This window comes from Humulus lupulus, chromosome 2 (assembly GCF_963169125.1).
Source record: "Humulus lupulus chromosome 2, drHumLupu1.1, whole genome shotgun sequence".
NCBI classification, from domain to species: Eukaryota; Viridiplantae; Streptophyta; class Magnoliopsida; order Rosales; family Cannabaceae; genus Humulus; species Humulus lupulus.
In genome coordinates this window covers 22,231,050-22,258,730 of record NC_084794.1, presented here as the reverse complement: position 1 = coordinate 22,258,730, position 27,681 = coordinate 22,231,050, and the positions used below count along the sequence as shown (strand labels likewise).

At 37.9% G+C, this 27,681-nt stretch overlaps 2 protein-coding genes across 2 annotated transcripts; both read right to left on the bottom strand.

Annotated features, from left to right (window-relative positions):
- Positions 1-9,933: 9,933 nt before the first annotated feature.
- On the bottom strand, positions 9,934-11,709 carry LOC133815905 (leucine-rich repeat extensin-like protein 4). The gene has a single exon (XM_062248672.1). The coding sequence runs from the start codon at positions 11,551-11,553 to the stop codon at positions 10,198-10,200; it is 1,356 nt and encodes a 451-aa protein (XP_062104656.1). The 5' UTR covers positions 11,554-11,709; the 3' UTR covers positions 9,934-10,197.
- Positions 11,710-12,658: 949 nt separating this feature from the next.
- Positions 12,659-15,787, bottom strand: LOC133817467 (ADP,ATP carrier protein 1, mitochondrial). The gene is made up of 4 exons (XM_062249995.1): positions 15,636-15,787; positions 13,936-14,403; positions 13,314-13,685; positions 12,659-13,184 (listed from the first exon to the last, which is right to left on the bottom strand). The coding sequence occupies exons 2-4, from the start codon at positions 14,389-14,391 to the stop codon at positions 12,888-12,890; spliced, it is 1,125 nt and encodes a 374-aa protein (XP_062105979.1). The 5' UTR covers positions 14,392-14,403; positions 15,636-15,787; the 3' UTR covers positions 12,659-12,887.
- Positions 15,788-27,681: the final 11,894 nt, after the last annotated feature.

Here is a 27,681-nt window from a genome sequence, read left to right as displayed (position 1 = left end):
GGTGAAGCATCCACGGGGTATCATTGAAGATGTTCTTTTGAAGGTGTATAAGTTTATTTTTCCTGCTGACTTTATCATTCTTGACATGGAGGAGGATATGGATGTACCTATTATTCTCGGTAGACCATTTCTAGCCACAAGCCAAGCTCTCATTGATGTTCAAAAGGGAGAGCTTAAACTCAGAGTTCAAGGAGATGAGGTGGTATTTAATGTCTTCAAAGCAATGAAGTATCTGGTGGCTAGTGACAGTTGCTACAGTGTGGATGTGATAAAGAAAGCAGTCTCGAAAAGAAGGGTGAGTAGCGATGCTTTAGAGGCGGTGTTAACAGGTGGTGAGATAGATGATGATGATGCTGAGATGAGAGAATATGTAAATTGGATCAATTCTTACCAACCATACAGGAAGAAGTTTGAAGAGTTAGCAGAGGGGCCTGAAAGACCATTAACATCCATTCAGTAGCCACCGCGGTTGGAATTAAAGGCTCTTCCAGATCATTTATGTTATGCATACTTGGGAGAGAATGAGACTTTACCTGTAATTGTTTCATTTGACCTCTCAAAAATAGAATTGGAAAAATTGTTGAGGGTCTTACGGGATCATAAATTGGCCATTGGGTGGACATTGGCGGATATTAGAGGAATAAGTCCTTCAACAGTAATGCATAAAATTTTATTGGAGGAAGATAGCAAACCATCTATAGAGGCTCAGAGAAGGCTCAATCCAACAATGAAGGAGGTTGTACTTGACCAAATTCTTAAATGGTTGGACGTCGGGGTGATCTACCCAATTTTCTGATAGTGCATGGGTGAGCCCAGTACAAGTGGTACCTAAAAAGGGTGGTATGACCGTGGTAAAAAATGAAAACAATGAACTCATTCCAACGAGAGCTGTGATGGGGTGGCAGATTCGTATTGATTACTACAAGCTCAACAAGGCTACAAGGAAGGATCATTTTCCTTTGCCTTTCCTTGATCAAATGCTTGACAGATTAGCAGGCCACAACTACTACTGTTTCTTGGATGGGTATTCAGGGTACCATCAGATTGTTATTGTACCAGAGGATCAAGAGAAAACAACATTCACATGTCCCTATGGCACATTTTCTTTCAGGATAATGTTATTTGGATTATGTAATGCTCCAGCAACATTTCAACGGTGCATGATGGCTATCTTTTCAGATATGGTGGAAAGGAGTATTGAGATTTTCATGGATGATTTCTCTGTCTTTGGCTCGTCGTTTGACATCTATTTGGGTAAATTGGAAAATGTGTTGAATCATTGTGAAAAAGAAAATCAGGTGTTGAATTGGGAGAAATGCCATTTTATGGTAAAAGAGGGAATTGTTCTGGGACACAAGATTTCTAGAGATGGTATTGCGGTGGATAAAGCAAAAATTGCAACAATTGAGAAATTAGCACCTCCAGTGTCAGTGAAAGGTGTGAGAAGTTTCCTTGGCCATGCGGGATTTTATCGACGATTCATCAAAGATTTTTCTAAAGTGTCTAAGCCTCTCTCTTCACTGTTGATGAATGGTGTGGATTTTGATTTCAATGAGGAGTGCTTTCATGCTTTCAAGGTACTCAAGTAGAAGTTGATATCTGCACCTATAGTTGTGGCTCCAAACTGGGACTTACCGTTCAAATTGATGTGTGACGCTAGTGACTATGTTGTGGGTGCAGTTTTGGGGCAGCGTATTGACAAGGTATTTCGCTCCATTTACTATGCTAGTAGAACTATAAATGATGCGCAGTTGAATTACACCACAATAGAAAAAGAGTTGTTAATCCATAGTATTTACTTTTGACAAGTTCAGACCATATCTGATTGGTAATAAGGTGATTGTGTATACTGATCACTCTGCTATCAAGTACTTGATGACTAAGAAAGATGCAAAGCCTCGTTTAATCAGATGAGTTCTATTGCTGCAAGAGTTTGATATGGAGATTCGTGATAAAAAAGGGTAGTGAAAACCTTGTAGCTGATCACTTGTCGAGACTAGAAATAGAAGAGAGTCAGAATGAGAAAGCTGTGCAGATCAATGACTTCTTTCCAGATGAACAATTATTTGGAGTGAGTGAAAATCCTGTTGTGCCTTGGTTTGCGGATATTGTGAATTTCCTTATTGCAAAGGTTGTGCCTCCTGAGATGACAAGGCAACAGTTGAAGAAATTTTACTCTGAGGTGAAGCATTACTACTGGGAGGAGCCTATTCTCTATAAGCATTGTGCTGATCAAATTATTCGCTGTTGTGTACCTGAGGATGAGATGCATTCTATTCTTGCCCACTGCCACAACTTGCAATGTGGTGGCCATTTTGGAACCACAAGAATAGTAGCTAAGGTATTGCAGAGTGATTTTTATTGGCCAACTTTATTTAAAGATGCTAATGTTTTTGTGAAGGCTTGTGATCAGTGTCATCACACTGGCAATATCTCAAGGAAAAATGAGATGCCTCTCAATGTGATTTTGGAATTCGAGTTGTTTGATGTTTGGGGCATTGCCTTCATGGGTCCATTTCCACCGTCGTACAATAATGAGTATATTCTGTTAGCTATTGATTATGTGTCCAAATGGGTGGAAGTTGCTGCGACAAAGACCAATGACGGTAAAACTGTATTAAACTCTCTCCATAAACACATTTTCACTCGTTTCGGTACACCCTGAGCTCTCATTAGCGATGAAGGGAGTCATTTTGTCAACAAACAACTTGATGCACTTTTAGCTCGTTATGGTGTCTACCACCGCACTGCACTGCCATATCACCCCCAGTTAAATGGCCAAGCTGAAATTTCAAACAGGGGGGTGAAAAGTATCCTTGAAAAGACTGTGGATAGTTCAAGAAAAAACTGGTCAAAGAAGTTGGATGACGCACTATGGGCGTATAGAACAGCGTTTAAAACTCCAATAGGTATGTCTCCATATCGCTTAGTTTTCGGAAAAGCGTGTCATCTGCTAGTTGAGTTAGAACATAGGGCATACTGGGCAATGAAAAAGTTAAACCTGGATTGGAATGTCGCTAGTGAAAATAGAATTTTGCAATTGAATGAACTTGATGAATTTTGTAACGAGGCATACGAAAATGCAAAAATCTATAAGGATCGTACAAAAGCCTGGCATGACAAGAACCTAGTCAGAAGAGAATTTCAACCTGGATAGCAAATACTTCTTTTTAATTCACGGTTGAGGCTATTTCCTGGCAAATTGAAGTCCAGATGATCAAGCCCTTTAACTGTTGTGAAAGTGTTTTCATATGGCTCGGTGGAAGTGCAAGGCGAAAATGGAGAGTCTTTCAAGGTGGATGGTCAGCGGTTGAAGCCATATCTGGGCAGTATGTTTGATCAGGCGAAGTCAATTCTTCTTTTGAAGCCTCTTTGAAGAGGAGTTCAACGTTGGCTAAATGACGTTAACGACAACGCTTGTGGGAGGCATCCTATTTATTTGTATTATTTTTATTACTTTCGCACTTGTAAATTATGGATATTTGGTTTATTTTTGTACATTTGGAATCGTGAAAAGCGTGAAAATTGAAAGAAGAAAAAAACCCTTAAGGGTCGCGACATGGTCTTATTGAGCCATGGCATAGCTCGTTCCAGAGGCCCAGGAATTTAGAAAAATTGGGGCGGGCCGCGGCATTACAATTCGGGTTTCCCATAAATTTTGATGCGGGCCGCGGCATGAAGAGACTAGAGTCGCGTCATGCCTCCCCAGTTTTTTTTCTTCAGAATTTTGAGGTGGGCCGCGGCATTGAATGGCTAGGGCTGTGGCCCGTGTTGCGCAGACAGGGTTAAATCCCTAACTTTTGTCCTTTTCTTCATTTTTTTCATACTTCTCACTTTCACCATCAACCATACCTCCTTTCTCTCTCAACTTTCCTAACTCATTTTCCTATTTTGAGTATTTCATTTGCCAAGGAGACAAAAAGAAGAAGGGTTTTCACATTCAAGTAAGTGTTTAATATCCTTTCTAGTGATTTCTTATTGGAAGCTTGGACATATTCTGTCATTTTGGACTATTTAGCGATTTTTTTTCTTGGGAAATTGATGTGTTTTGTCTGGTGTAAGTGGTTGGGTTGCTTGTTTATTGTAATTTGGTAGTTTTGGGGAGTGGAAAAACAAGGGGAGATTCTGCTCAATTTTTCTCAGAAAATTTGGGGATATTTAGTGTTTTGTTGTATTGGTGTAATGGGTCCTAAGAGAAATCCCGCAAGAGGTGCCTCTTCAAAGAAAGCCTCCTCATCCCGAGCTCAACCAACACCGCCTCCACCTGCTGATTTTAACACAGAAAAAGATTAAGGAGGCGGCGGACTTGTTCAAAAGAATTAATGGGAAATCTGGCGTCCTACAAAGGGGGATGGAATACCAATTGGAACCGTATTCTCATGATTCCCCCTATGAGTACATCCGAGTTGAAATTGTGTGTCGTAATTGGGGAATAGTCTGTAAACAATTGCAAGTGTTTACTGCAAATTAATCTCAATTATATGAGTTTTATGCAAATTTCCCAAGTCAGGATGATGAACAAAAGGTTTTTGTTCGAGGCAAGGCAGTTCCTTCCGACATTGATTCGTTTAATGCCTTGCTCCATCTCCATACTATTCCAGCAACTAAAGAGGAACATTGGCAGTTGGCCCATTTTAGTGAGGTTGATTATGTGGAGGTGGTCGAAACATTAAGCTTGCCAGGGGCTCGATTTCAATATCAAGGTGGCGAGCCAAATTTTTTATTCCGGTGGCAGTTGAATAGCATTGCCCGTGCTTGGGCTTATTTTGTGAGTGCTCATCTGCTGCCCAGTTCTCACGTCTCGTCTATTGATCGGAAGCATTGCCTTTTAGTTTATGCTATCATGATGGGAAAATCAGTTGATGTGGGACGAATAATCCGGCTTAGCATTCGCAGCATTAGCAAGTTCAACACCACTGCTGGCCTGGCACATGGCACGTTCATCACTCAGCTGTGTGAGACTTATGAGGTGCTTGTGCTTGACGGAGATATAATTTGGAAGCCCATGAAGCCTATCGCTCAATCTATGGTTCATGGTTTTCCTCCAGCCACTCTTGAGCCTCCTCAACCTGGCCAGTCCCCTAAACGTTCGCGAGGTGGCGACGAGGAAGAGATAGATCCAATTGGCGCCGGGGCCACTGATGAAGGGGGACCGAGTAGTAGTGCATCACATTTGGCACTTGGGGGAGGGGCTTATCATTTTGACTTTGTTTTTATTTTTATTATTTTTCTTTTAGTTTACTGATTGTTATCTTAGTTTTGTCTTTATTGTTGAATAGTTAATCTGGTGAAATTTCGTTAATAATGTTGTTTGTCATCATTTGTGAATTAGAAATTGTGTGAATAATCGTGTGCTTGGTTTGATTACTCTTTAAATTAATTTTAATGCTTCTTGGAAATTTGAATATGTTGTGTAAATGTGGATAATTAGCATATGTTATACATGTTTTACTTGGCTATGAGGAATGAATTGTGGAATACGATAGAACTTGTATTGCTTGTCTTTTGAGACGAAATCCTTGATAACATGTGTGTTGGAAAATGATTTAGGCAATTTTGTTGGAATATTTGAGCCTTTCAAGCCTACTGATATTATTTTATCCCTAGTTCATCCATTTGTGCTTTAGCCTGTTTGATAAATTTTTTAACCACACTATTAAGCCAAAAATGTACCCATTACTATGTTCCTTTGTCCTTGAGTTATGCCATAAGCTTAGAAATAAGTTTAGGGGAAATGAAGTGTATTGGGTAAGTTATTTGATATGTGGATAAATAATGTACTTTAGTGGTTGAGAGAAGTGTAAATGCTCTTGCAACATCACTAATTTATCTCTAAAAAAAAAAAGCAAAGAAAAAGAAAAGAAGAAAAAAAAACTTATAGAGTGAAAAATAAGTAAATAAAGTGATGTTGGAGCATTTTTTTTGTGATTTTCTCAATTGTTGAAAAAGTGGTGGATTGGGGGATGATTATGAAAGGAAAGAAGGTTGGTTTGACTGGTTTTTTACGTGCTTATGGTATAATGAAGCCTAAATGTCTTTTCAACTACTGTTACCTAAGCCACAATGTATGAACCTTAAAAGTCCCGTTGATTTCAAAACATGTGTTGTTGACATTAGTGGAAAAAGGCATAGCATCAAGGTTACTACACGATTGGCCTGCCCAAGATAGCAAGTTCGAGCATAGGTCGACCCCTAGGGTCCCAGCCACATTTGCGCCAAGGGGTACTCTGGCATGTGTAGCACAGCACAAAACTTTCGGACCACGGTTTGAGTCGGAGCGCCTGCAGGTTTCGAGGTCGTAAGGTCTATGACCTTCTTGCCTTTGTCCCCAGCGGGGACTATGCGGGGAGGAGGAGGAGGAGTTTTCTTTCTCTGGGGAGAAGGCAAGACATTTTAGGGCTTGTCTGCGGCGGTCATCGAGGTCGCAAAAGAGGCATCCTCGGCCACCTTCAAGATGTTGGGAGGAGTCTTGGCCTTGGGCTCGCTAGGGGCAACCTTCGAGGTCACCAAAAGAGGGTCCTCAGCAAACCTTGTGGCCTTTGAAGAAGGGACGCTCTTCTTTGAGGTTGCACATCCCTGTTTGTTGCCTCGGGCATTGGGGGGCATCCCAAGAGTGTTTTTAAGATCTGAATCCATCTCGCCTGAAAAAGAGGAAAAATATCGATTATGTTGAGAAAAGATAAGCTATATAATTCTAACATTGAAAACGACTAAGTAAGGAACCTAATTGGAGGGCTCTTTTGAGCTCGGGGACCAGGAAATCCCTTTATCTTCTGACGAGGCTAAGGGAGTCCCCTCCCTAAAAGTAGAGGACATCCTCAGAAGGTCCTATAGTCGTTGGTCCCGTATTGGACGGTTATCCCATCCCAAGCTTCATTTAAACTATACATCATTTGGTATTTCCCCAACCAACTATCAAACCTATGTACCTTAAGATCTACCTCTGACCAGACCATAAAATTGTTATGGGGATCATTAAATAGAACTATGACGTTGGGTTCCTATCTAAGAAGGGTTGGAGACCACTTGGACAGGTCGAGCACCACTTTACCTCCATCAGATGAGCTCATTGAGGCCTCGTCTTGTGCTTCATTACCCGAGCACGAAGGTTTGACGGAGCAGGGAACAGGGCCACGTGAGATCGAACTCATGCGCTCCCCCCTGGTAGGAAGCTTGGTTGTTGGTAGTGGGACGTCTTCCCACCTCACAAACTTGCGAATCCCGGTATCATCTGTTGATTCGCCTTCTCCCACGATACCACACCGTCGAAGCCTATCCTCGTGAATGAGGTAGTTGAGGGACCGTCGGCCATATGGGAGCTTGAAAATTTCCTCTTGGTGGTCCTTCATGTCCTTAGTGGGTTGCGGACGATGATAGATGGCTGAGAAAATAGAATAAAATGAGTAGTGTGAGCTCAGAGTATAAAAAAGGAGAGGATTTAATTGAAGGGGATTGAAACAAATTACTTACGGATTCGTTGAAAATAATAAAATCTAGACAGACAGAGGCCATTGGTCCAAAAGAAGATGGTCTTGAAGTTGGGTGGATGATTGGGGATATCCTCAAACATCCTTCTCGCCTTGGGATAGCTCAAAAGGTAGTAAAAACCATCTCCCCCGTGAGCTCGAGAAAGGTTACACTTGAGGCAGAAGAGATACAAGATCTCATGTGCCGAAGGGCCATCCTACTTCATCTCATGGTAGAGCGACCTTAGGGCTTCCAAGACCCTATAAGATTTGGACTGAAGTTGGAAGGGGGAAATATCAACGTAGTCAGTGAAGTTTCAGAAATAGTTCTTCAGAGGCAACAATGCCCCAGCTCACGGCCTGGAGTTGGGAACAAAGGTGAGGGTCCCATTATTTAGAAAAGTGGAAAGAATTAAGGTTTGATAACTCGAGTTTGCAAGCTCGAGATAACGAGATCGCTTTAATCGAGCCTGAAGGCTCAAAATAACGAGATTAACTCAAATGCCAAAACTGAGCTATTAAAATTTCGGGGCATCGAGGATAGACCCACGCGAGAGTGGGGTAGTTACTGTCAGTTTGGGGTATCCCGAATTTCTAGAAACAAAATGGGCAGTTACCCAAAAATGAGATATTATTAGGATACGTGCATTAAAACCCTAATCCAAAACTTGTTTTCTTAAGCTACACGAAACCTAGAACCTTTTACCCCATAACCTAAAAGAAAAGGTTCCATTTTTATCTGTTTTCACCAAACCTTTTGCCTAAACATATTTCTAATCACTAGAAATATACACAAATAAAAAGAACTACCTCTTGCAAAGAAAATTTCAAGAATGCAGCAAGAAATAGTGAAAACTACATGAAAAATACGAAGAACAGTTTGGAAAACTTACACTTTGGGAGTTGATGAAAGAACCGAAGAGTCGGTTGATAATAACAGTGCAAAGAGATCCTTGGAAACTCGCCTTCGAAGGGGGATCGAGTGGGAAATTGAGAAATTTTTTAAATGTCAGGTTTTTTCTTAGAAAACATGCAAGGCTCTGGTTCGTGTCTTTTTCTTTTGAGCAATGGAAAGTAAAAGTGAAGGTGAGGAAGGTGAAGAGGAGATTTAAATAGGCAAAAAGGTGGTATTCGAATGGGAATCTGAACCCTTGATCTATGTTAAAAAGTGATCCAAAGGATCACGTTCGATTTCAAAAGTTGGCAGCGAAAAGAGAATAGGAAAGGACATGTGAAAATAAAAGTGTGCTTAAGTATTCTCGATATGCAATCCCCTAATGATACGTGTCCACACTTGAGTGTGGTAGGTGGGCACATTTTCCAAAAGTGAAGTTCAAAAGTTTCATTCTCAGAGGATTCGAACCAACACTTTTGAGGGGGAAAAATGTTACACCCAAATTTTAGATAAAATAAATAGCCTCAAAATGTAGACTTGAAAAGAGTAAGCTCGAAAATAACAAGTGTTAGTTGTCCACTTGTATAAATTGACATACGATTCTAGATCTGTTATCAGAGTTCAAGCACGAGTTGCAGGCTCGAACATACCCACCTTCTCCGAGGAATGAGTTCGGCCGAATTAATGAATGAAGAGGAGGCAACAACTAGAATGATGAGCTCGAAGCTTGGCTAGTCTCGAAAGTGCGTCAAGACAACGATCGAGCTCAATGATGCATTTACCACACGGAAAAGCTATTATGAAATCCCTATTTCGTAGGGATTCGGTAAAATCGGGTCTTGAATCCCTATTTTCATGGGATTGTTATTTTAATTAATGCATTTGATCGTATTATTTATTCGGATATTTATTTCAAATTTAAATATTTGATTGTAACTTTCCTGAATTGGGGGGGAAAGATATTCCTACAACCAGGTCTATAAATAGTTTGGACTAGGTCATTTGTAAGCACACATATTTGTACTGAAAAGAAACTCTGCCAAATTGCTTTCATTGAAAGCTTTAAGAGAATGTTCATAATAACAGTGACTCATGGACGTAGGTATATTTTAACTGCTGAACCACGTAAAAATTTCTGATTTCTTCTATTCTTTCTAAATCATTATTTAGTGCTCTTCATAATTAAGTTGACAAAAAATGGCGTCAACTGCAACAGTTACATAAACTTAGGTATTTATGCCATCAATGTCTATATTTTAAAAAATTGTTATTTGCCACTTAATGGGAAAAAGTAAGTTTTTCAACAAAAAATAAACGTTAGATATATATGTCGGCAAAAAAATAAGTTAAGTATTTAAGTACAACACATGCATGAACTTATGTATTTATGCTGTCAAATCTCAAAATATATAGGTGAGTAAAATGGACTTTGAAAAAAAAAATTAACTAAAAAAAGGTCTATTAATGTATTTATGAAAAATGGAAAGCATATTTGATATTTGTATAAACTCAAATCTTGATTAATATTATAACTTTATTTTAAAAAAAAAGTGTAATTATTATGTAATAAAATGAATATAAGATATTTTTTCATTGACAAAAAAAATTGAATAAAAGATACAAATCTATGCACACTAACAATATATTCATCAAACAAAGTCTTCGTATAGAAACACATGAAAGTTTATACAGTAACAACAATTATTATTTATTAAAAAAGAAAGAAAGAAACCAAATCTCTCGACTCGACCTTAAATTAATTTACTAATTTCTTAATTATTGAAAACACCTTTCTTTTACTTTCCTGCTTCTCTCGTGCGCTTGCATGCATGCATATCACGTAGGCGTCGGAGACAAAGACGGCACAGGCGCCCCCACCGCCGGAACTGGAGCAAAAGCAGGTCCTGCTCCGACACCGGCGGGGGCATCAAAGTCATGCTCAATTTCACACTCATAGGGATGTTTAAGCACATGACTACACTCCTTCTCGCTCCTCTGGAAACGCCTCTTCGGCACACAGTTTTGACGGTCGTCAAAAGCAACTCTTTTCGCCTTATTAGTATTATTCGCCAGGTTCCGGCAAACATCATCTTCTTCGCAAAAATAGTTATAGGAAAGGGTGAAGTTTTCCAAGTTGGGCAACATGCAAATCCCAGCCGGAACGACGCCTTCCATCTTGTTGTGCGCCAAGTTCAACTGCTCCAAATGGAACAGACCCGCCATGCTGTACGGAATAGGGCCGACGATCTGGTTATTACTGACGTCAAACAACTTGAGCTTGTAGAGGAACCCCACTTCCTGAGGCAAGCAACCAGACAAATTGGTGTTGGAGAGGAGAAATTCTTCTAACGAGTTGGCAAACTTGACTATGCTCGGAGGTATCGTAAAGGTTTTTCCAGCACCATAGTTGTTGTTGGCGAACACCAGAACAGAGGCTGATCCCGACCCGCTTATCGACTGTGGGAAGTTCAAGCTGGTGAAGCGGTTGTTGTTGACGAAAACGGCGTCGATTTTTTTCAAGAAGATTTCCGACGGGAGTGGGCCCTCGAACTCGTTGAAGCGAATATCCAGAAAGTTTAAGGTCGGAAGAGAGAGGAGAACGGTTGGGAATGGACCCACGAAGCGGTTGTTGCTGAGGTCGAGCTCGAAGAGGAGGGTGAGGTTCGAGAATGTCTGCGGAATGATCCCACAGAAGCGGTTTGAGTTGAGGTGGATGAGGGCCAGGTCTGTTAGAAGGCCAAACTCGTCGGGGATGAACCCGGCGATGTCAGCATGGTTGAGATCGATGCCGGAGACTACTCGGAGATGTGGGTTGTCTAAGGAGGGTCCACAGTAGATTCCGGTGTAGTTGCATACTAATGGACCTACCCAGTTGGAGGTGAAGTTGCTTGGGTCAGAGTAGATTACCTTTTTCCATGCTTGGAGGGCTATGAAAGCTTGGTGGAGTCTTGGGTTATTGTTTGAGTCGTCTGAGATGGAGGAAGAAGAAGAAGAAGAAGAATTGTGATTGTTGTTACGGTGGTTATGGTTGTTGTTACGGTGGTTATGGCGGATGTGGTGGTGGTTGCTTTGTTTTGCAGCCATGACACTATTATTATTGTTAAGGATAAAAGAAAAGAAATGGAGGAGGATTAAGCATATTAGAAGGGGTGATGAAAAGGAAGCCATTTTTGTATAATAGTAAGGTTTCATTTTGTGTTGAGTTTATATGTTTGGGGGAATGTGAGGGAGTTTAGTTGTTTGTTATGAATTTAAGGAGAGAATGAGTAACACTACTTCCATCTTAATCATTATTATTGTTTAAAATATTATTCAACTGGGATACAGAATATGTTTCTCAAATCAGTCTTGTGTTTAATCATGATGTTTAATTAAGCTTTTAAAGTTTTCTTATGCAAAAGATGATGATGGTCGAAAAGAAAAAATGTCACCCAACGACATGTTTTAGCTAGCGACAGTTAACCGTTACCGAATTGAACATGTGTACGTATATATATCCAAATCCTAACAAGACATATATTCTGATATAACTGGTGATTTGAATTTGATGGTCTATATAAATATATGTATATATATTATTTTTAAGTGGTGTTGTTTGGAAGAAGTAGAAATTGGATTAATTAATTGGTAGTAGACAGAAGAATGAAGAAGAGGAAAATGCGCACGACAAGGACTGACCTCCTTCCATGTCGTATTCTCAGCAGTTGTTAGAAGTGGAGAAGGAGAAAGACAACTTCATCTTCATACGTATCATACCCCTTGGGAGAAAAGTGGGGTTGCTTTAAATTTACAAAAAGGCTCAGTACTTGGGACTAGAGGCAAAGGTAACCAAAGTTCAACCTTGTCAAAACTACCAACTTTTGTCTAATTGAAAATCAATTCATGGACCAATCTATTTCAGTCTTTGATTTTTTTTTTGTCTTTATCTACTTTTTCTTTGTGAATAAGATATTTCACTCACCGCATAAAGGAAGAAAAGACAAACACAAGAGAAATTTATAAAGGCCAATTTGACTTCAGCATTACCACAAAAGGTCCAAGAAACCAAGGAGCCAAATTGGTAAATAAAGAACCCAATACCTCATTAGATTATGAAGCTGAAGTTAGTACTTGAATCCACGAAACGTATGATATCGATTTTGGGTGGTAGACTTTTAGGATACATTTGTAGATTTGATTTTAAAATGTGAGAAAACGTATGCAAAATCCAGAGAAAAATCTTAGCTTGACAATTCAAGGATTATCGTGTAGAGAAAATGTGATTGAATCTTTTGATTCCTATATTTTAAAGACAGACTGAATCCAAACATTCTCATTGAATGGAAAAGCACAAGCATTGCTTTAAAATCCAAGGATAACACTCAAAACTTAAATTCAGGTTTCGTAAGTATGACATCTAACAAGTTTCTATTAGCTGAAACACAAATGTGAATATTGTTCATTCTAATTATTCAACTCAAAAGAGACCTCTACACCACTCAAGTCTTTCAATTCTCGTCATCATCACTACACTGCTGGCTCGCTCATTAACCACCACCGGATCCATATTTCTTGCCCAAAAGAACAACCTGCAGCTTGTCGTAACCAGCAAGAACACCAGCACCAGCAACAGCACGCAAAATGTTCGCACCGGCACCCTTGAAGAGTGATTTGGTGCCCTCATTCTTGACGATTTGCTGAAATGCATCCAATGAGCTCTTGTATTTAACAGCTTCTCCAGACGTCATCATCATTCTTCTACGCACTGTGTCGATAGGGTAAGAAGCTAACCCAGCACCAATGGTGATTCCCCATCCCAGCAAGAAACTAGCAAAGAAGTTATCCTGCAAACATGAATAAATAACAGTGATCACAACCATAAACTCGCAAGTGAAAAAAATGATACCACATCACTCAAATAAATTATTGCCCAATATTAAAAACAAACATATGTTGAAAAGATTCCAGCTTACCTGCAAGTTTCCAACCAAAACAACAGGCTTTAGAGAATCATACATTCCAAAGTAGAGTCCACGGTACACAATAATCCCAACACATGAAATGTTGAATCCACGATACAGTCCAGCAATACCATCAGACTTGAGGGTTTTCCGATAAACATCAATCATACCATTAAACTGCCTTTCTCCACCTGTTTTAGCAGCCTTGGCATCATTTGCCAAACGTGTACGGGCATAGTCCAGAGAGTACACAAAAAGAAGAGATGAAGCACCAGCAGCCCCTCCAGATGCCAGGTTCCCAGCAAACCACTTCCAGTAGCCATCTCTGTCTTTTTTGAAATTAAAAAGCCTCTTGAAGTAATCCTTGAAAGCAAAGTTTAAAGCCTGCCATGCAATGCAATATTTAACAAATGAAGATTAAGTTTAGGAGAACTCAATATTCTTCTTAAGAAAAGGGGAAAAGAAAAGAAAGAAAAAAAATCAAGTACAATCATCAGATTCTTTTACTTTTTACAGTTCCCACATATATCAAAATAAAATAGACTTCACTTAAGAATCCATTTTAAATAACTAAACTGTTAATTATTCATTAAGATCAAGCACTGCCAGGATGGATGATTGATAGAAAATTTACCTGGGTGGGGAAATATCTGATGACATTAGCAGTATTTCCTCTCCAGAGAGCAATGATACCTTCATCCTTGATGGTTCTGCCAAAGCAGTCACTGATTCCCTTGTATGGCTCAGAAAGCCGACCGGCCCTGATCATCTCATCCTGATTTTGAATTAAGAGTTTAATACGCTCAATTGGAGCAGCAGCAGTTTTGGAAACTGCCGCAGAAACACCTCCCATGAGGAAATCCACAGCAAAACCAGCTACACCTTTTTCAGCAGGAGCTTCCACAAAGACAGGAGACATATATGAGACATTTGACAGGCCTGACAGGCCAGTGCTCTGGCATGTTGGCATCGGACCTTGCCCATCAACGTTGTAATTTCTACCATACATGTTAGGAGAAAGCCTAGAGATCAGGTGAGATTTCCCATGTATTTTCTGAAATACAGATGGATGCTGATACGCATCAGCCATTTTGCCGGTGACCTGCAAATAAAGAAAGAGCACAATCTCATTTACACTTGAGGAAAGAACAATGGTGCGTTTATCTTCAAAAGCATCAGTTGTGATCAATAAGAAATTTACATAAAAAGTGAAATAAATAAAACAAGATACAAAGAAAACCTCTCCCCCAATTAAAATTTGAAGACTGCAAGCATGGTTTCTATAGCTTACAATGCCACAAGCCTATCAGCCTCACACAATAATGGAAACAGTGCAAAAGAAAATGTTATATTTATTGTTGGATCCCTTGGCAAAATGATATTTTTTGAAGTCATTTTGCACTTCGGCCTAGTTTTGATAATCTTTTGCAAAATAGCCTCCGCCAATCATTTTTAAGACAGCAAGTAAAAAATTTTAGACAAAAGTCATTTTACAAAAAATTATCAAAACTAGACCAAAAGATGTCATTTTCACCAATTACTCTTTATTTATTTATATCTATGCAATGGGGATTAGAACCCCTCCCCTCCTACACTCACATACCCAGCCACTTGAGGCAATGGCAAAAGAATGCTAAATTTATACAATTCATGAAAACACCTCACTAACTAACAAGCAAAGGTCTATTTCAATATTAAGACAGAAATGATCAATTTCCAATATTTTGACAAAATTGCTTCATTTAAATTAAATACATATTATGGGACGCTAAAGTGATGGTCCCCAATACATATTATGCGTTTCGGTTTCTACTTCATAAAGTCGCATGGCTAGGGGAAGCAGTAACACAGAGATTGACAATACGTAATTACGTACAACTTAAACCCGAACTAACATCACAAACAGAGCTTAACGCCATCACACCATTAATATCAATCAAAATTCCTAACCGATTGTAAGTTTTCTAGGAGGCTATCACTTAAAAGGTCTATCAAGGTACATGTCTGAGAATTTAAAGACATCCCATCTCAAATCAAGTACCAACGTTACTTTTCTACCCCAAAAGAAAAAAGGACTCAAAATTCAAGTAATTTGGTTAGAGATCAAAGGAACAAGAACCTTAGGACACAAAGTCTAGTATTCCCTTTTCCAGCTTTATAATTTTGGTTTCCCTTTTCAAAATTCGATCAGAAACAAAACACAGATGCCTCAAAAAAGAAAAATGAAAATGCTCCATCATGAATTCTACATACTCCATTTTCTCGACAACTAAACATAGAGCAATATTCAAAGAAAACAATGAAAAATTCGAGAGATTGAGGAAAGACACTAACCTGAAAAGGCCTCTGATCGATAGTATAATGAAGCGCAACGAGTACAGAAGAGTGAGGGAAAATGAAGCTGAGGTTTATAAATGGGAGCTTCCCCCTCTGAGTCACTGTAACACTAGGGTTTGTCCAAATGACGAATTAGTCCCTACTTTACACCTTATTTGACAATTATGCCACTCCATCTTCAGTGAGTTGACCCGTGTGAGGCCTGGCCCGGCTTAATGTAATTTTCAAAGAATTTTAGGCGTTGTTTGGTACGCTCAATTTAATATAGGATTGGATTTTTTGAATGTAATATTATAGAGGAAATCATATCAAATATAATTTTTAACGAGTTTTCGATTTATATGAAAAAAATTAGATGTTATAATTTGTACGAGACTTTTGATTGAAATGTAAATATTTTTAAATTATATATATTTTTTTTGTTAAAATGTGTAGATTTTTTTAACATGGGGAGGGGGTGATTTGAACTTGAGACTTTGTGAAGGGAGGTGAGGTGTAGTAGTATTAGGCTATACTTATAACCATTTTGAATGTGTAATTATATTGTATTATTTTAAGGATAATTATACAAATATAATTTATAATTATTTTTTGTTATTGGGGTGTTTTCATGAACACATGAATACACAACCTAGATCTCATGGTAACTACTTTATGGCTTCACATATAAGTTTTTTTTTTTTTTTCATTCTAACTCAAAAGAATAACATTTGATTTTTTTGTTTATTATCTCATTATTGGAAGATTTTTCTCCTAATGTAAAAAATATCTTCACATAATCTTTTATATTACTTCATATAATATGATATTAGATTAAATAATGTGACAAAATATGATTTGTCACACCTTGTAACATATTATTGAGAGTTACAAAATTGGACATATGTGTGTGCCCAAATATAATATATTTTGGAGTTACAAAATAAGTTACAAATTTGTAACTCCCAAATATAATTCAATAATGTGTAGATTTTATGTTACACATTTTTTATTTGAATTCATCAAAGCCATAAGTGAAATAGTTGTTGGAGACATGATTTTAACTCTCATAATGTGTATGGAGGCTACAAGTGGGAAGAGGACAAAAACTGTTTGGAAATGCAAAAGTTAAGTTTTGCTTAAATTGGAGTTGTGGCTGCGACCACTGATTATCCTTGGCCGCGACCTGGGGGACAGAGGCCAGTGGTCCCGGCAACATCTCTGGCCACGGCAAGGGATGCTGACAGCCAACTCCAACTTATTTTTTCCATCGTGTACGATTCTAACACCTCATGTAACTTCCAAAACTCATTTTTAATTCCATAAACATCCAATTAAATATTGGTAACAACCATGATGTTATGATTGGTTGAATACAAATGATAAGTGTTAAAATACAAGCAAAGTATAAACACTTAGTAAAATTCACATAATGAAGATGTGCACTTATAAAATGCAATTTTTGGTCCAAAGTGATACATGAGAGTATCTAAGGGTTCCCAAAAGTTTGGTAGCATTTAGAGCATTTTTAGGACTTTTGGAAGTGTCCAAAGTAAGAGAGGGTGGCGATACATGGGTGGCGAGACATCCCCTAAAGCCTAGGGTTTCAAGAAACCCTAACAGGTGACGCATCATCTGCATGCAGGCAACACGCCGCCTACTGCATTACGTAAAATGCTCATAATGACGTGTTTTTCAAGTCTAATCCTATTGGTTATACCTAATGACGGTGCATACTCTATATAAGGGTCAAAATAGCGTTTTGGAAGACTTGATCACTCTCTCCAATCTCTCTTTATCCTCTCTCTCTCTAGCTCCAATAATCTCTAGTTTTCTCCAAGAACTCTCCAAGAAAGTGCTTGACTTTAAGAGTTGAAGGCTTGTTCAATCTCAATCCTTAATTCCTCAAGAGAAGGCATCAAGCATCCATGGTGGCTGGGAAATAGAGTATTAGGACAGCGTTTTGCAACGTGCATAAGCCTTAGTTTTTGTTTGGTTTGCTCAAAGTGGTGGTCTTGCCTAGGGTTTTGAAGCTTCATCAAAGTTGAAGAATCTCATTGTTCTACTTGGGTTTGCATGTTCTTTCTCAATCTTTTTTAAGTCTTTCTCAATCCAAATTTTGTGTAGATTCTATTTTTTGAGGTGGTGTTATCTCACTCTCCCCCAACACATGACGGTTGGTGGAATTTGAAATTCAAAGGGTGTCTCAAAACTCTATAAATAAGAACATGTTGCTCACTTGTAAGATAACACTATTTCTATCCACTAGAGTACTTGGCTAGAAATACACAAAATGCTTGATTATTTCAGAGAACTATTTCTAATATTGAGACAATCTCTTAGTGCTTGAGATAGGGGGAAATAAGCTTTTGGGCAAAGGTTGTAAACCTTATTCAAGTTGGTGATCTCCAAAGCTTTTCATTTTGGTTGTGTGAGTAAGAGAGTTTTGCTTATTGTTCTTGTTATTTCTTATTTCTACTATTGTTTTTATCTTCTATTCTTCTATTTTCTCTTTACATATTTATTTGTATATTTTGTTTTAGAGTTGTAGTTCTTATAATTCTCTTCTTCCTCTTATTTCTATATTTATTTGTATTTTGGTTATTAAGTTGAAATCTTATTTAATCAATAATCTTGTCTTTGTATTATTTTGCTTAGAGTTGTAAGAGTCTTGATATTTTCCAATTGATACAATAACATTATCTCTAACATTATCATTATTATTTAGTGTGTTAATCCACTTTATATTTATTGATTTTGTAGGTTGGTTTACTACTTTTTCAATACAAAATATAGTCCTCATTTTTGTGGTGTTGATTATGTATGTGATATTTTAATATCTACTTTTGCTTGGACTGTTGTCTCTATAATTGGATGGTGACGATCTCAATGTTGGTATGTTGGCTCTTTCAGTAGTTTCACCTAGCAGCTTCTGCTCATGTCATTCCTACACCCTGTCCAACCCACCTTTTTGTCTAGGTGGTGGCACCCTTTGTGGTCTTTGAAGCTTCCTAGAATCTTGTTTTAACTATGATCGGTCCTCTTTGGATATTTTCATGTTCCGTTCATTTGCTTCACTACATTTAAATTTGGAAGTTGTCTAGTTTCTGGAGCTTAGTTATGCTCTCCCTATTTGGAGCATAGTAGTTAATCTGTAGCCTCTATTTGGACTTTGGTTTCTCTATTTCCATTGTTCTGACTCAGTGATGCAAAAGTTTGTAGTTCATTTTCTTTCCTCTTGAGATTGTTCCTCAATGAGGTCGTTTTCTTATCAACTTTAAATTCTTGTTATCCGTTTTTTCATGTATATATTTGTATCATGTGTTGCATAATGGCAATAATGCTGCTTATGACAGACAAATGCTTCAAAAAATGAGGTTATTTGAAGAAAAAAATAGTTTTTTAACAAAATGATTAATTTAATTTTATTAAAAAAAAATTATAATATTTCAATTTTATTTCTCTTCTTCTTATGAATCAAGTCTGTCTTTTTCTGCCTACCATATTTCTTCACATGCCTTTTAGAAATTTAATTTTAGATATCTTTTTATTTTCTTCAATCTCTTTCATTTTAGAAGCTAATGATAATTTTTTTTCCAAGTACTAATTTTTTAAAGTACTTTCATTTTTTGTGTGCTATTATTGCTCATTCTTTACATATTATTATAACTTTTTCACCTTATAATTAAAATTCTATATATATATTTTTTCAATTTATTCTTTCTAATCTTGAAAAATTATATAACAACACAAAATTTTATAATATTTTTGTAATGACCCAAAATTGCTAATAAGGCTTAATGACCTTGATTAGTGTGCCGGGAGGGCATAATTGATATTTATGTGAATAAATGATTTAATGCATGATTGTGTGGCATGCATGACTATATGATTATATGGAGATGATTAAGTGCATGTTTATGAGTATTAAATATGCATGCGGGCACTGTTTTATTTATAAGGGCATATTTGTAATTTTGGCTCGTAGAGGGCATAAATGTAATTATATGTGATAAATTGTTGAGACCACATTATTATGTGGATATATATTTGCAGCATATGGCTCGAGACGGTCCTAGTGAGCGGAATGGCAAAATAGTCACGGTAGGGATTTATACCCGGCTTGAGGAAGCCTGGGGGGTATTTTGGGAATTTGGATAATAATTTGGGAATTATTAGACATTGGGTAAATAACTGGTGATTAATTGGATGATGGGATTTAAGTGGTAAATAATAGGAGCACTCGGAGATTTAACGGGAATCAGGAACAAATGACTTAAATACCCTTAAGCACCCTTGGAAGATGGATAAGGTTAGAGGGGTAAATGGGTTTTTGGCTATTAGATATATACTCAACATTATTAGGACAAAACAGAAAATTGTAGAATAACTCAAGGAAGGAAACATAAATCTCTCAGCCTTTTCCCCTCATCTCACCCTCACAGTTTGCTCTTCTCTCTCTTTGGGTGATTTATTCTTGAGCTGAAGAAGGAAGTGAGAGCTTGAGGATTAAGGTGAACAAAAAGGGGGCATGAGCTTGGGCAAAGCTGAAGGGAAGGCTTATGGATTTAAGGCTAGCCAACCAAAGAATTCAGTTGAGGAATTTGGGAGAACTCGACCATTTTTGAGGTAAAGAGTTAGGCCTTTAAGTTTGTTAAGGTTTATTTGAGTTTAATTTCTAAGTTCTTATCCTGTTTTTATGATGTTTTGGGCTTGAGAGCTTGAGTTTGGGTTTTAGGGAAAAAAAAGGTTTGATTTTTGGTGGTTGCTGGAGGGAAAGGAATAAGTGGTGGCTATTAGAGATCATCCAGAGGGTAGGGTCGAAATCATCCTACTGAGGTAACCATTTTTGGCCCTTATTTGTCTTGAGTTTTCTGGTTTTAGTTAGTGTTCTTGAGCTTCAGAGCTCAAGTTTGGTTTCTGTGTTTGATGAAGTTGATAGCCAAGTTTTTGGTGTTATTTGGGTGTTTTTAGTAAGCTACAGTGAGTTATAGGTTCAATTTTGAGTTTGGTTGAGGTTTGGGGACGATTTTTTGAGAATTGGCTAGGGAGAGGTGAAGGAGAAACCCAGAAAATTGCATGTTTGGGTTGCAGGTTGGGAGCGCTAGGTTGGAAGCGCTAGGCTGTGTTCTTAGGGGGCTGGAGTCTCTGACTCTAGCGCTGTAGCGCCCTCTGGTAGCATTGTAGCGCTACCCTGCCTCCAGAACTTGGGTTTTAGGTACTTTTTAGGGTTTTGCTTGGGGTCTCAAGGGGACGGTTTCACCACTTCGTTTGGTGGAATTAAAGGTCCTGAGAGCTTGGGATTGGCCCCGAAGTTGGTTTGTGGAATTGAAATATAATGAGGGTTCTATTTATGGTCTGTGACTAGGTTTATCGCCAAGGCTCGGAGCTAAGGATCGTGCTCAGAATCATTTCGTATTCTCCGCTCGAAATTCAAGGTAAGAAAACTGCACATTTTTGTGTGGTTGTGATGGGACTAAGGTCTCCCTATATTTGAATACAATTGTTGTATGATTATGATATGCCATGAGAACATGAAATAAACGGCCTAAGAGTGTTGGAACTGATATTTGCGCACAGGACGCAGCTCGGCCATTGGTAGTTGAGGATAGCTTAATAGTCACTGAGCTCGGCTTAAGCGGGCCAGAGTCAGTGGGTTAAAAATTGGGTTTGGCCTAAGTGAGCCGGAGACAGTGATTTAAATAGAGGGTGCGGCCTAAGAGCGTCGACCCTGAGTATTGTATGATGATTATGTTAAACTGTTGATTATGAATGTGATTACTGTTATTAATCTGATGTTGATGGCTTGTTGAATACCTGGATAATAGACTGATGATTCTTTGTTTGTCGTCACTGATTTTGTGCCTGTTATGGCCGGCTAAATATTTGGTTAATATTGTATGAATTATTTCATTGTCTGGATTGTTTATGCTATGTTATATAGTTTTCTTGCTGGGCCTCGGCTCACGGGTGCTACGTGGTGCAGGTAACAGCAAGGGTAAGATGGTTCAACCATGAGTTGGAGAGCTCTGGGGGCGAGGTGTACATTGTCAGCTGCTCGCCCGCCACGGTCGAGGGATTGTACAGGGACGGAAACCTAAAATGTGTATTTTTCCATTAGAGTGGCTTTGATTGTATATAACTGTTGGAATTTTGTAAATCTATCCTTTAAACCCTGTTTTTGGGATCTCGTGTACCAAACATTTGTTTTAATGAGAAATTGTCTGTTTATGGCCAAAATATTTTAACCCTAACTTGTTTATGATTCTAGGATCACATTTTCATCTAAATGACTTGATTAGCAAGTCTTACACTATTTAAAACACACAATGTGACGACATTGGTTATCCAAAGCTTTACAATTTTTATTTAATTATTTATTTTACTAAAAAAAGTTATAATTTATAATTTGTTTTTTAATTGTGCAAAATTATATTTTATGTTATAAAACTAAATAATGAAAATTACCCCATATACTATAATTTGCAAAAACATTTCAAATATATAATGTATTCATTTTTCAATCATTTCGTTGTTTAAAAAAATTCCATTTTTACAGTTTTTCCATGTACAACGCCGACCAACTCATCCACCTAGCTGCACCACCAAAGTACCTTCGGTGTCCTCATCTTCCTCAAGACCGACTTCTACAACCTCTGGCCACCTGTCATAACTCCAATCAAGTCCACCTCCCATCACCCCGACGACCACTTCTACAAGCCACTAGTTGTTGGTGATTAGGCTATAGATAACCTTTGGTTTGTGATACAACTCAAGACAAAATATACAAGTGAAACAATATTTGAGAATAAATAAACACAAATTACATAAACACAACAAGGTAAGAGTTTAGAGTGGACCTTCCTTGAAAAACAAATCTCATAAAATCACAAGCTATGATTTTATGTGAAACACAAAAGTTGCAAGGCTTGACACAAATGAAGATTTATTGTCCAAAATTCTATATTCCTAGCCTTCTATATGGAAATTCTTGAAGCTACAACAATGGAGTGAGATTGGGATACACAAGCCTTGATCCTTCATAGAAGCCAATTTTTGATGAAGATCTTGGAGAAAACTAGTAATCTTGGAGCTTGAGAGAGAGTTCTTCTTTTTAGAGAGAGAGAGAGAGATGTGAGTGATCAATTCACCAATTAACTCATATAAACCTCTTAAATAGTATATGATCCTCATTAGGCTAAACCAATGAGATTAGATCATTTAAATTTAAGTTTTAGAGGTTATTTACGTAACTGTACGGACTTTCCGTAACAGTCCAGGCGACGCGTCGCCTAACACTAGGCGATGTATCGCCTATGACCAGGCAATGCATTGCCTAGTCCATCTCAGCCAAGGGTTTCATTCTTTTGGTGACGCGTCACCTCCTAGGGGGCGATCCATCACCAACGCCTCTGCTTTGACACTCTAAGACTTGTCTCAAAACACCTCCAAATGCTTAAAAACTTCTTGGGCACTCTTATATACTCCAAATAAACATTTTGGACCCAAAATATTGATTTTTAAATGCTTATACTGAAAGTCAACTTTCACATGTTGACTTTTGTGAAATCGTTATTGTTTTAGCACCTCTTTGTGCCTAAGTAATTACACCATACATTTATCCAATCTCAACACTAGTCACTAGTCTTAAACTCCAGCGACGATCAAGGTTAAAGGTGAGATAAGGAGGGCTAGGCCCATGCCTAGAGACTTCTTAGCCAAAGGGCCCCATTTTCTAAAATTTCTATTAATTTAAATATAATGTTTATTAAATCTTTTATTAAAAGGGTCCCCACTAATGATTTTTTCCTAAGGCCTATTATCACTCAAGGCTGGCGCTGAGTGCGGGAAATTCGATCACAACTTTTTTTTTGGTGGCTTTGAAGTTTATTTCTTATGTGCGAGATCTCAGACACACTTTATCATTGGGTTCGTTGAGCTCAATCCATTTTGTCAACCCCAACGCTTAGCCTGAGAGCCGTTGTAACGTCCCAAAATTCCTAATAAGGCTTAGTGCGTTGATTAGGGGGTCAGAAGGGCAATATTGGACTATTATGTTATTTTAATTGATTAATTATGTGATGTAGGAAATACATATTACAGGATCTTTATTTATTTTCATGTAAGTTACATATTATCAAATAAACATGTAAATTCCTAGAACATGCTCCTATGAAATTGATATCAAGGTGGGCTTACAAGATCAAATACAAGTAAGATGGTTTTTTTATATAGAGGTACAAACGACTTGTAGCAAAAGGCTTTTATCAAGAGTAAGAAAGCTCACTTGGTTGCTCAAGGCTACGAAAAAGAAAGAGTATGGTCTATATTAAAAATAGAGTAAAGTAAAAACTTACATTATGCAGCGGAACTGGAACAACTCCTTCCTTCAATCTCTCTAACCCTTGATTCATTTCTGTAGCAGAGTATTATCAAGAGATTAAACTAGATCAGCAACACAGTCTTCCTCACCAAGCCTTTGATCAACCGTTAACTAATGTGGGCTGGTTCTCAACACATGAGATAGAGATCTAGATGAGAAGAAGAAGAGAATAAGTTGCCAAGAAAATATTAGATTGTCCAGGTTTTCACCTACCCTATGAATCAACTGAGACTGACTTATGAAAACCCTTGATGCCATATTCCTTATATAGGCAACTTAATGCGCTTTATTTAAATTTAAATTAATTAAAAATAATAAACAAAAAATAAAAGTCTTGGGCTGCCATAAATGGACTTGGACCCAATCTCTTTGTTTTGAATTTAAATCCCAATTGGGCCTAAATTCAAAACCTTTTATTTATTTATTTTTAATTAATTAATTAAATCCTTATACAAATTAACTAATTATAATTTGAAACTTGATTTAATATTATTTATTTATCTTGACACCAATTTATCAATATTAATAAATTTACCCGAAGATTCTATTTTATTCTCTAAATCTCATATCTCTGTAAATTTTCCAAAATTGACCTAGTCAACTTTAAAAAATCGAATTGATAATTAAATCAAATTATTGAGACATTCTAGATGATTTACTCAAAGGTAATGCGGGGACCATGGATCCATGAAATCAAGCTCCAATAAGTTACTGTGAATTTATTTACGAATAATTTCACTACCTTATTAATTCATCGTGACTCCACTATAGACTAGGAATTGAACTCTTGAATTCATAGAATGTATTTTCCAAACCATAAATATGTTATCCATTGTTATAACCATTACAGCCCGTTAATCCTCTATCGATGACTTATTGACGAGCTAGGTGCAAATTACTGTTTTACCCCTCATCAGTATTTTATCCTTAACTCCCACTAAGTTCCCTATAAATGATATTTCCGTGAACTTAATCACAGAAATGAGATCTCAATCATTTAACCTTTTGAACAAAGCAATTAAGGAAATCATATTTTCATTTCTCATATAGAAGTTATAGATTTCATATCTATGAATAATACTACCACTCAATTACACTACGAAATCTCCAAGATGTAAGTATGGGCTAGACCGTAGGGTAAGCTGGTAACGAACAAGTCAAGAGATTTAAATAATATAATTAGCATAATATTATCACTCAAAATTAAGATCGACTTAACCTATGGTCAACATTGTGACATTGATTAGATTCGATAACAACGATACTTATTTATCAATCAATAATCAATATCGATCATAGTCTGATGTAACCAAATACATCCGATCTTATCTACTTTGTCAATTCCTTGGACCAGACATCACACCCCGAATGAGTAAGTAGATCATATCGTAGATTGCCTAATTAGTGAAAATCCAATGCATTGATCTAATCTTAGGACTCGTTTTTTTGAACATATAATTACAACTATAATCCACTGTGACCTAGTCACTATAATTGTAACTATCCATATGTTCGAGATTTTATAAATGTTTGTATTATTTCAATAATCATGTAATAAAACAAGCAAACAACACGGTTGTCAAACTAAATGATTTCTACTACTTTTATTAACAATATGAAATTGTGTTACATGCCTGACATGGTTTTATAAAGGCATAAAACCCAACATGTGATTATGTGAATTACATGGGTTATATTATAATATGACTGATTATGCATGTTTACATGTGGTAAATGTGCTTATAGGCCCGTTTCTTTTAAGAATGGGCATTTTTGTAATTTTAACCCACTGTGGGTATATCTATAATTATATGTGTTATATGTTGAGCCCATATGGTTATGTGAGTATATTTGAGATAGTCGGCAGGATTCGGTCCTTTTGAGCAAGATAACGGTTTAGTCACAACAGGACTTATACCGGGCTCGGGGTGAGTCAAGGGGTTTTTTGGTAATTCGGTGAGTTACCGGGACTCATTGGAGTATGAGTAGTATTTTGGAAAAATAGTGTTATTCTGGGTTCAGCGGAATTATAAGAGTAATGTGAGACAGGAGAGTAAAATGACGATTTTACCCTTAGTGGGCTTTGAGAGGAAAGTAGTTAAGTGAGGGCATTTTGGTCTTTTGGACTATTTGAATGTATAGGCTAGTGGCTGAGTTGATAAACTCATAAAACCAAAAACTCAGTTCTCTGTCTCTCTCTCCTCTCTCTCACGTGTTATCTCTCTCTCTCTCTCTCTCTAAGTTTTTTTTTTTTAAATTTTGGTGAGAGTTTTTTTATTCTAAAGCTTGGAAGCAAGCTTGTTTGGGGAATTAGAAATTGATAAGAGTTCTAGCAGCTAGGGGATTCAAATTGTTGCAAGGGATCAAGAGATAATTCAGTTTTATTTTAAGTTTGGCTTTTGGTTTTGAAATTTTTTAAGGAAGTTATTGAATTTTGGGTTTCAGCTAGCTTTTGTGAGTTTTAGAGGTTGTTTATAGTATTTCTGAGCTACTGGGATTATTGAAATGGTCAAAACTATGTTTTGGGATGGATTTGGGGTAAGTTGCGATTTCTGAAATCGCTGGTTTTTGAGTTCGCAGGGTCCCGTAGCAGCGCTGTTCTTAGAGCGTCGTGACCCTCATGAACTTGGTCGAGGCAGGGGAGCCTCGAACCACCTCAGCGCCGCGGCGCTTGGCGGGTTGCACCGCGACGCGTGTGTAGGGGATTTTGGGTACTCTCTGCTTAGTTGAGCACGCACGACTCTTTTGTGGGGGCATTGTGACTCAAATAGGGAAAACTGAGAAAAGTGAGTTTTGGGTTGTGGGAACCCAAACCTAAAGGATCGGGAATGGTTCTACTACCCAGTTTGGTAGAATTCAAGATCCTGGAGGCTACGACTTGGTCCGGAAGCCGTTATTAGTTCATTTCTTGATAGTTATTCTTTGTTATGGTTGTGACTAGAGTGAACTGTTAGGCTCGAAAGGAAAGGAGCGTACTCGGGGTCGTCATACGCTATTCACTTAGGACTTGAGGTAAGAAAACTACACCTGGATTGTGGTTAGGGCTTGAGCCCTGGTTATCGAACATTGCTGTTTTAGTGCTTAGAATGTTTTCTCAAACATGTTGATTGTGTTGTGCATACCTGTGTTAATTGATGTCTGTTCATCTAATATACCTGATTAAAAATCTCGGATCATAAGTAGAGGATGACAATAGCCTGTTGAACGCAGGCCGAACTGGCAAAGACAACAAATAAGCTCGGCTCATAAGTCGAGGACGGCAATAGCGTGCTGAATGTAGGCCGAATTATCAGGGCCAAAAAAGAAGCTCAACTCATAATTCGAGGACATTAATAGCGTGCCGAACACAGGCTGAACTGACAGGGACAATAGAGAAGCGCGACTCATAAGTCAAAGACGGCAATAACGTGTTGAACGCGGGCTGAACTGGCAGGGCCAACAGAGAAGCTCGACTCATAAGTTGAGGACGGAAATAGCGTGTTGAACGCAGGCTAGATTGACAGGGCCAATAGAGAAGCTCAGCTCATAAGTCGAGGACGGCAATGGTGTGTTGAACGCAGGCCGGACTGGCAAGGCCAACATAGAAGCTCAGCTTATAAGTCGTGGACGACACTAGCGTACAAAACACAGATCGTTATGGCTGGGCCAACCCGGAAGCATGATATACACTTGCACGACTCT

Excerpts from the sequence above, each read along its gene's own strand:
- LOC133815905 (XM_062248672.1), bottom strand. The coding sequence starts at position 11,553 with ATGAAACCTTACTATTATACAAAAATGGCTTCCTTTTCATCACCCCTT.
- LOC133817467 (XM_062249995.1), bottom strand. The coding sequence starts at position 14,391 with ATGGCTGATGCGTATCAGCATCCATCTGTATTTCAGAAAATACATGGG. Across the intron at positions 13,686-13,935 it reads TCAGATATTTCCCCACCCAG|GCTTTAAACTTTGCTTTCAA; the intron begins GTAAATTTTCTA and ends ATTGCATGGCAG. Across the intron at positions 13,185-13,313 it reads TTTTGGTTGGAAACTTGCAG|GATAACTTCTTTGCTAGTTT; the intron begins GTAAGCTGGAAT and ends TCATGTTTGCAG.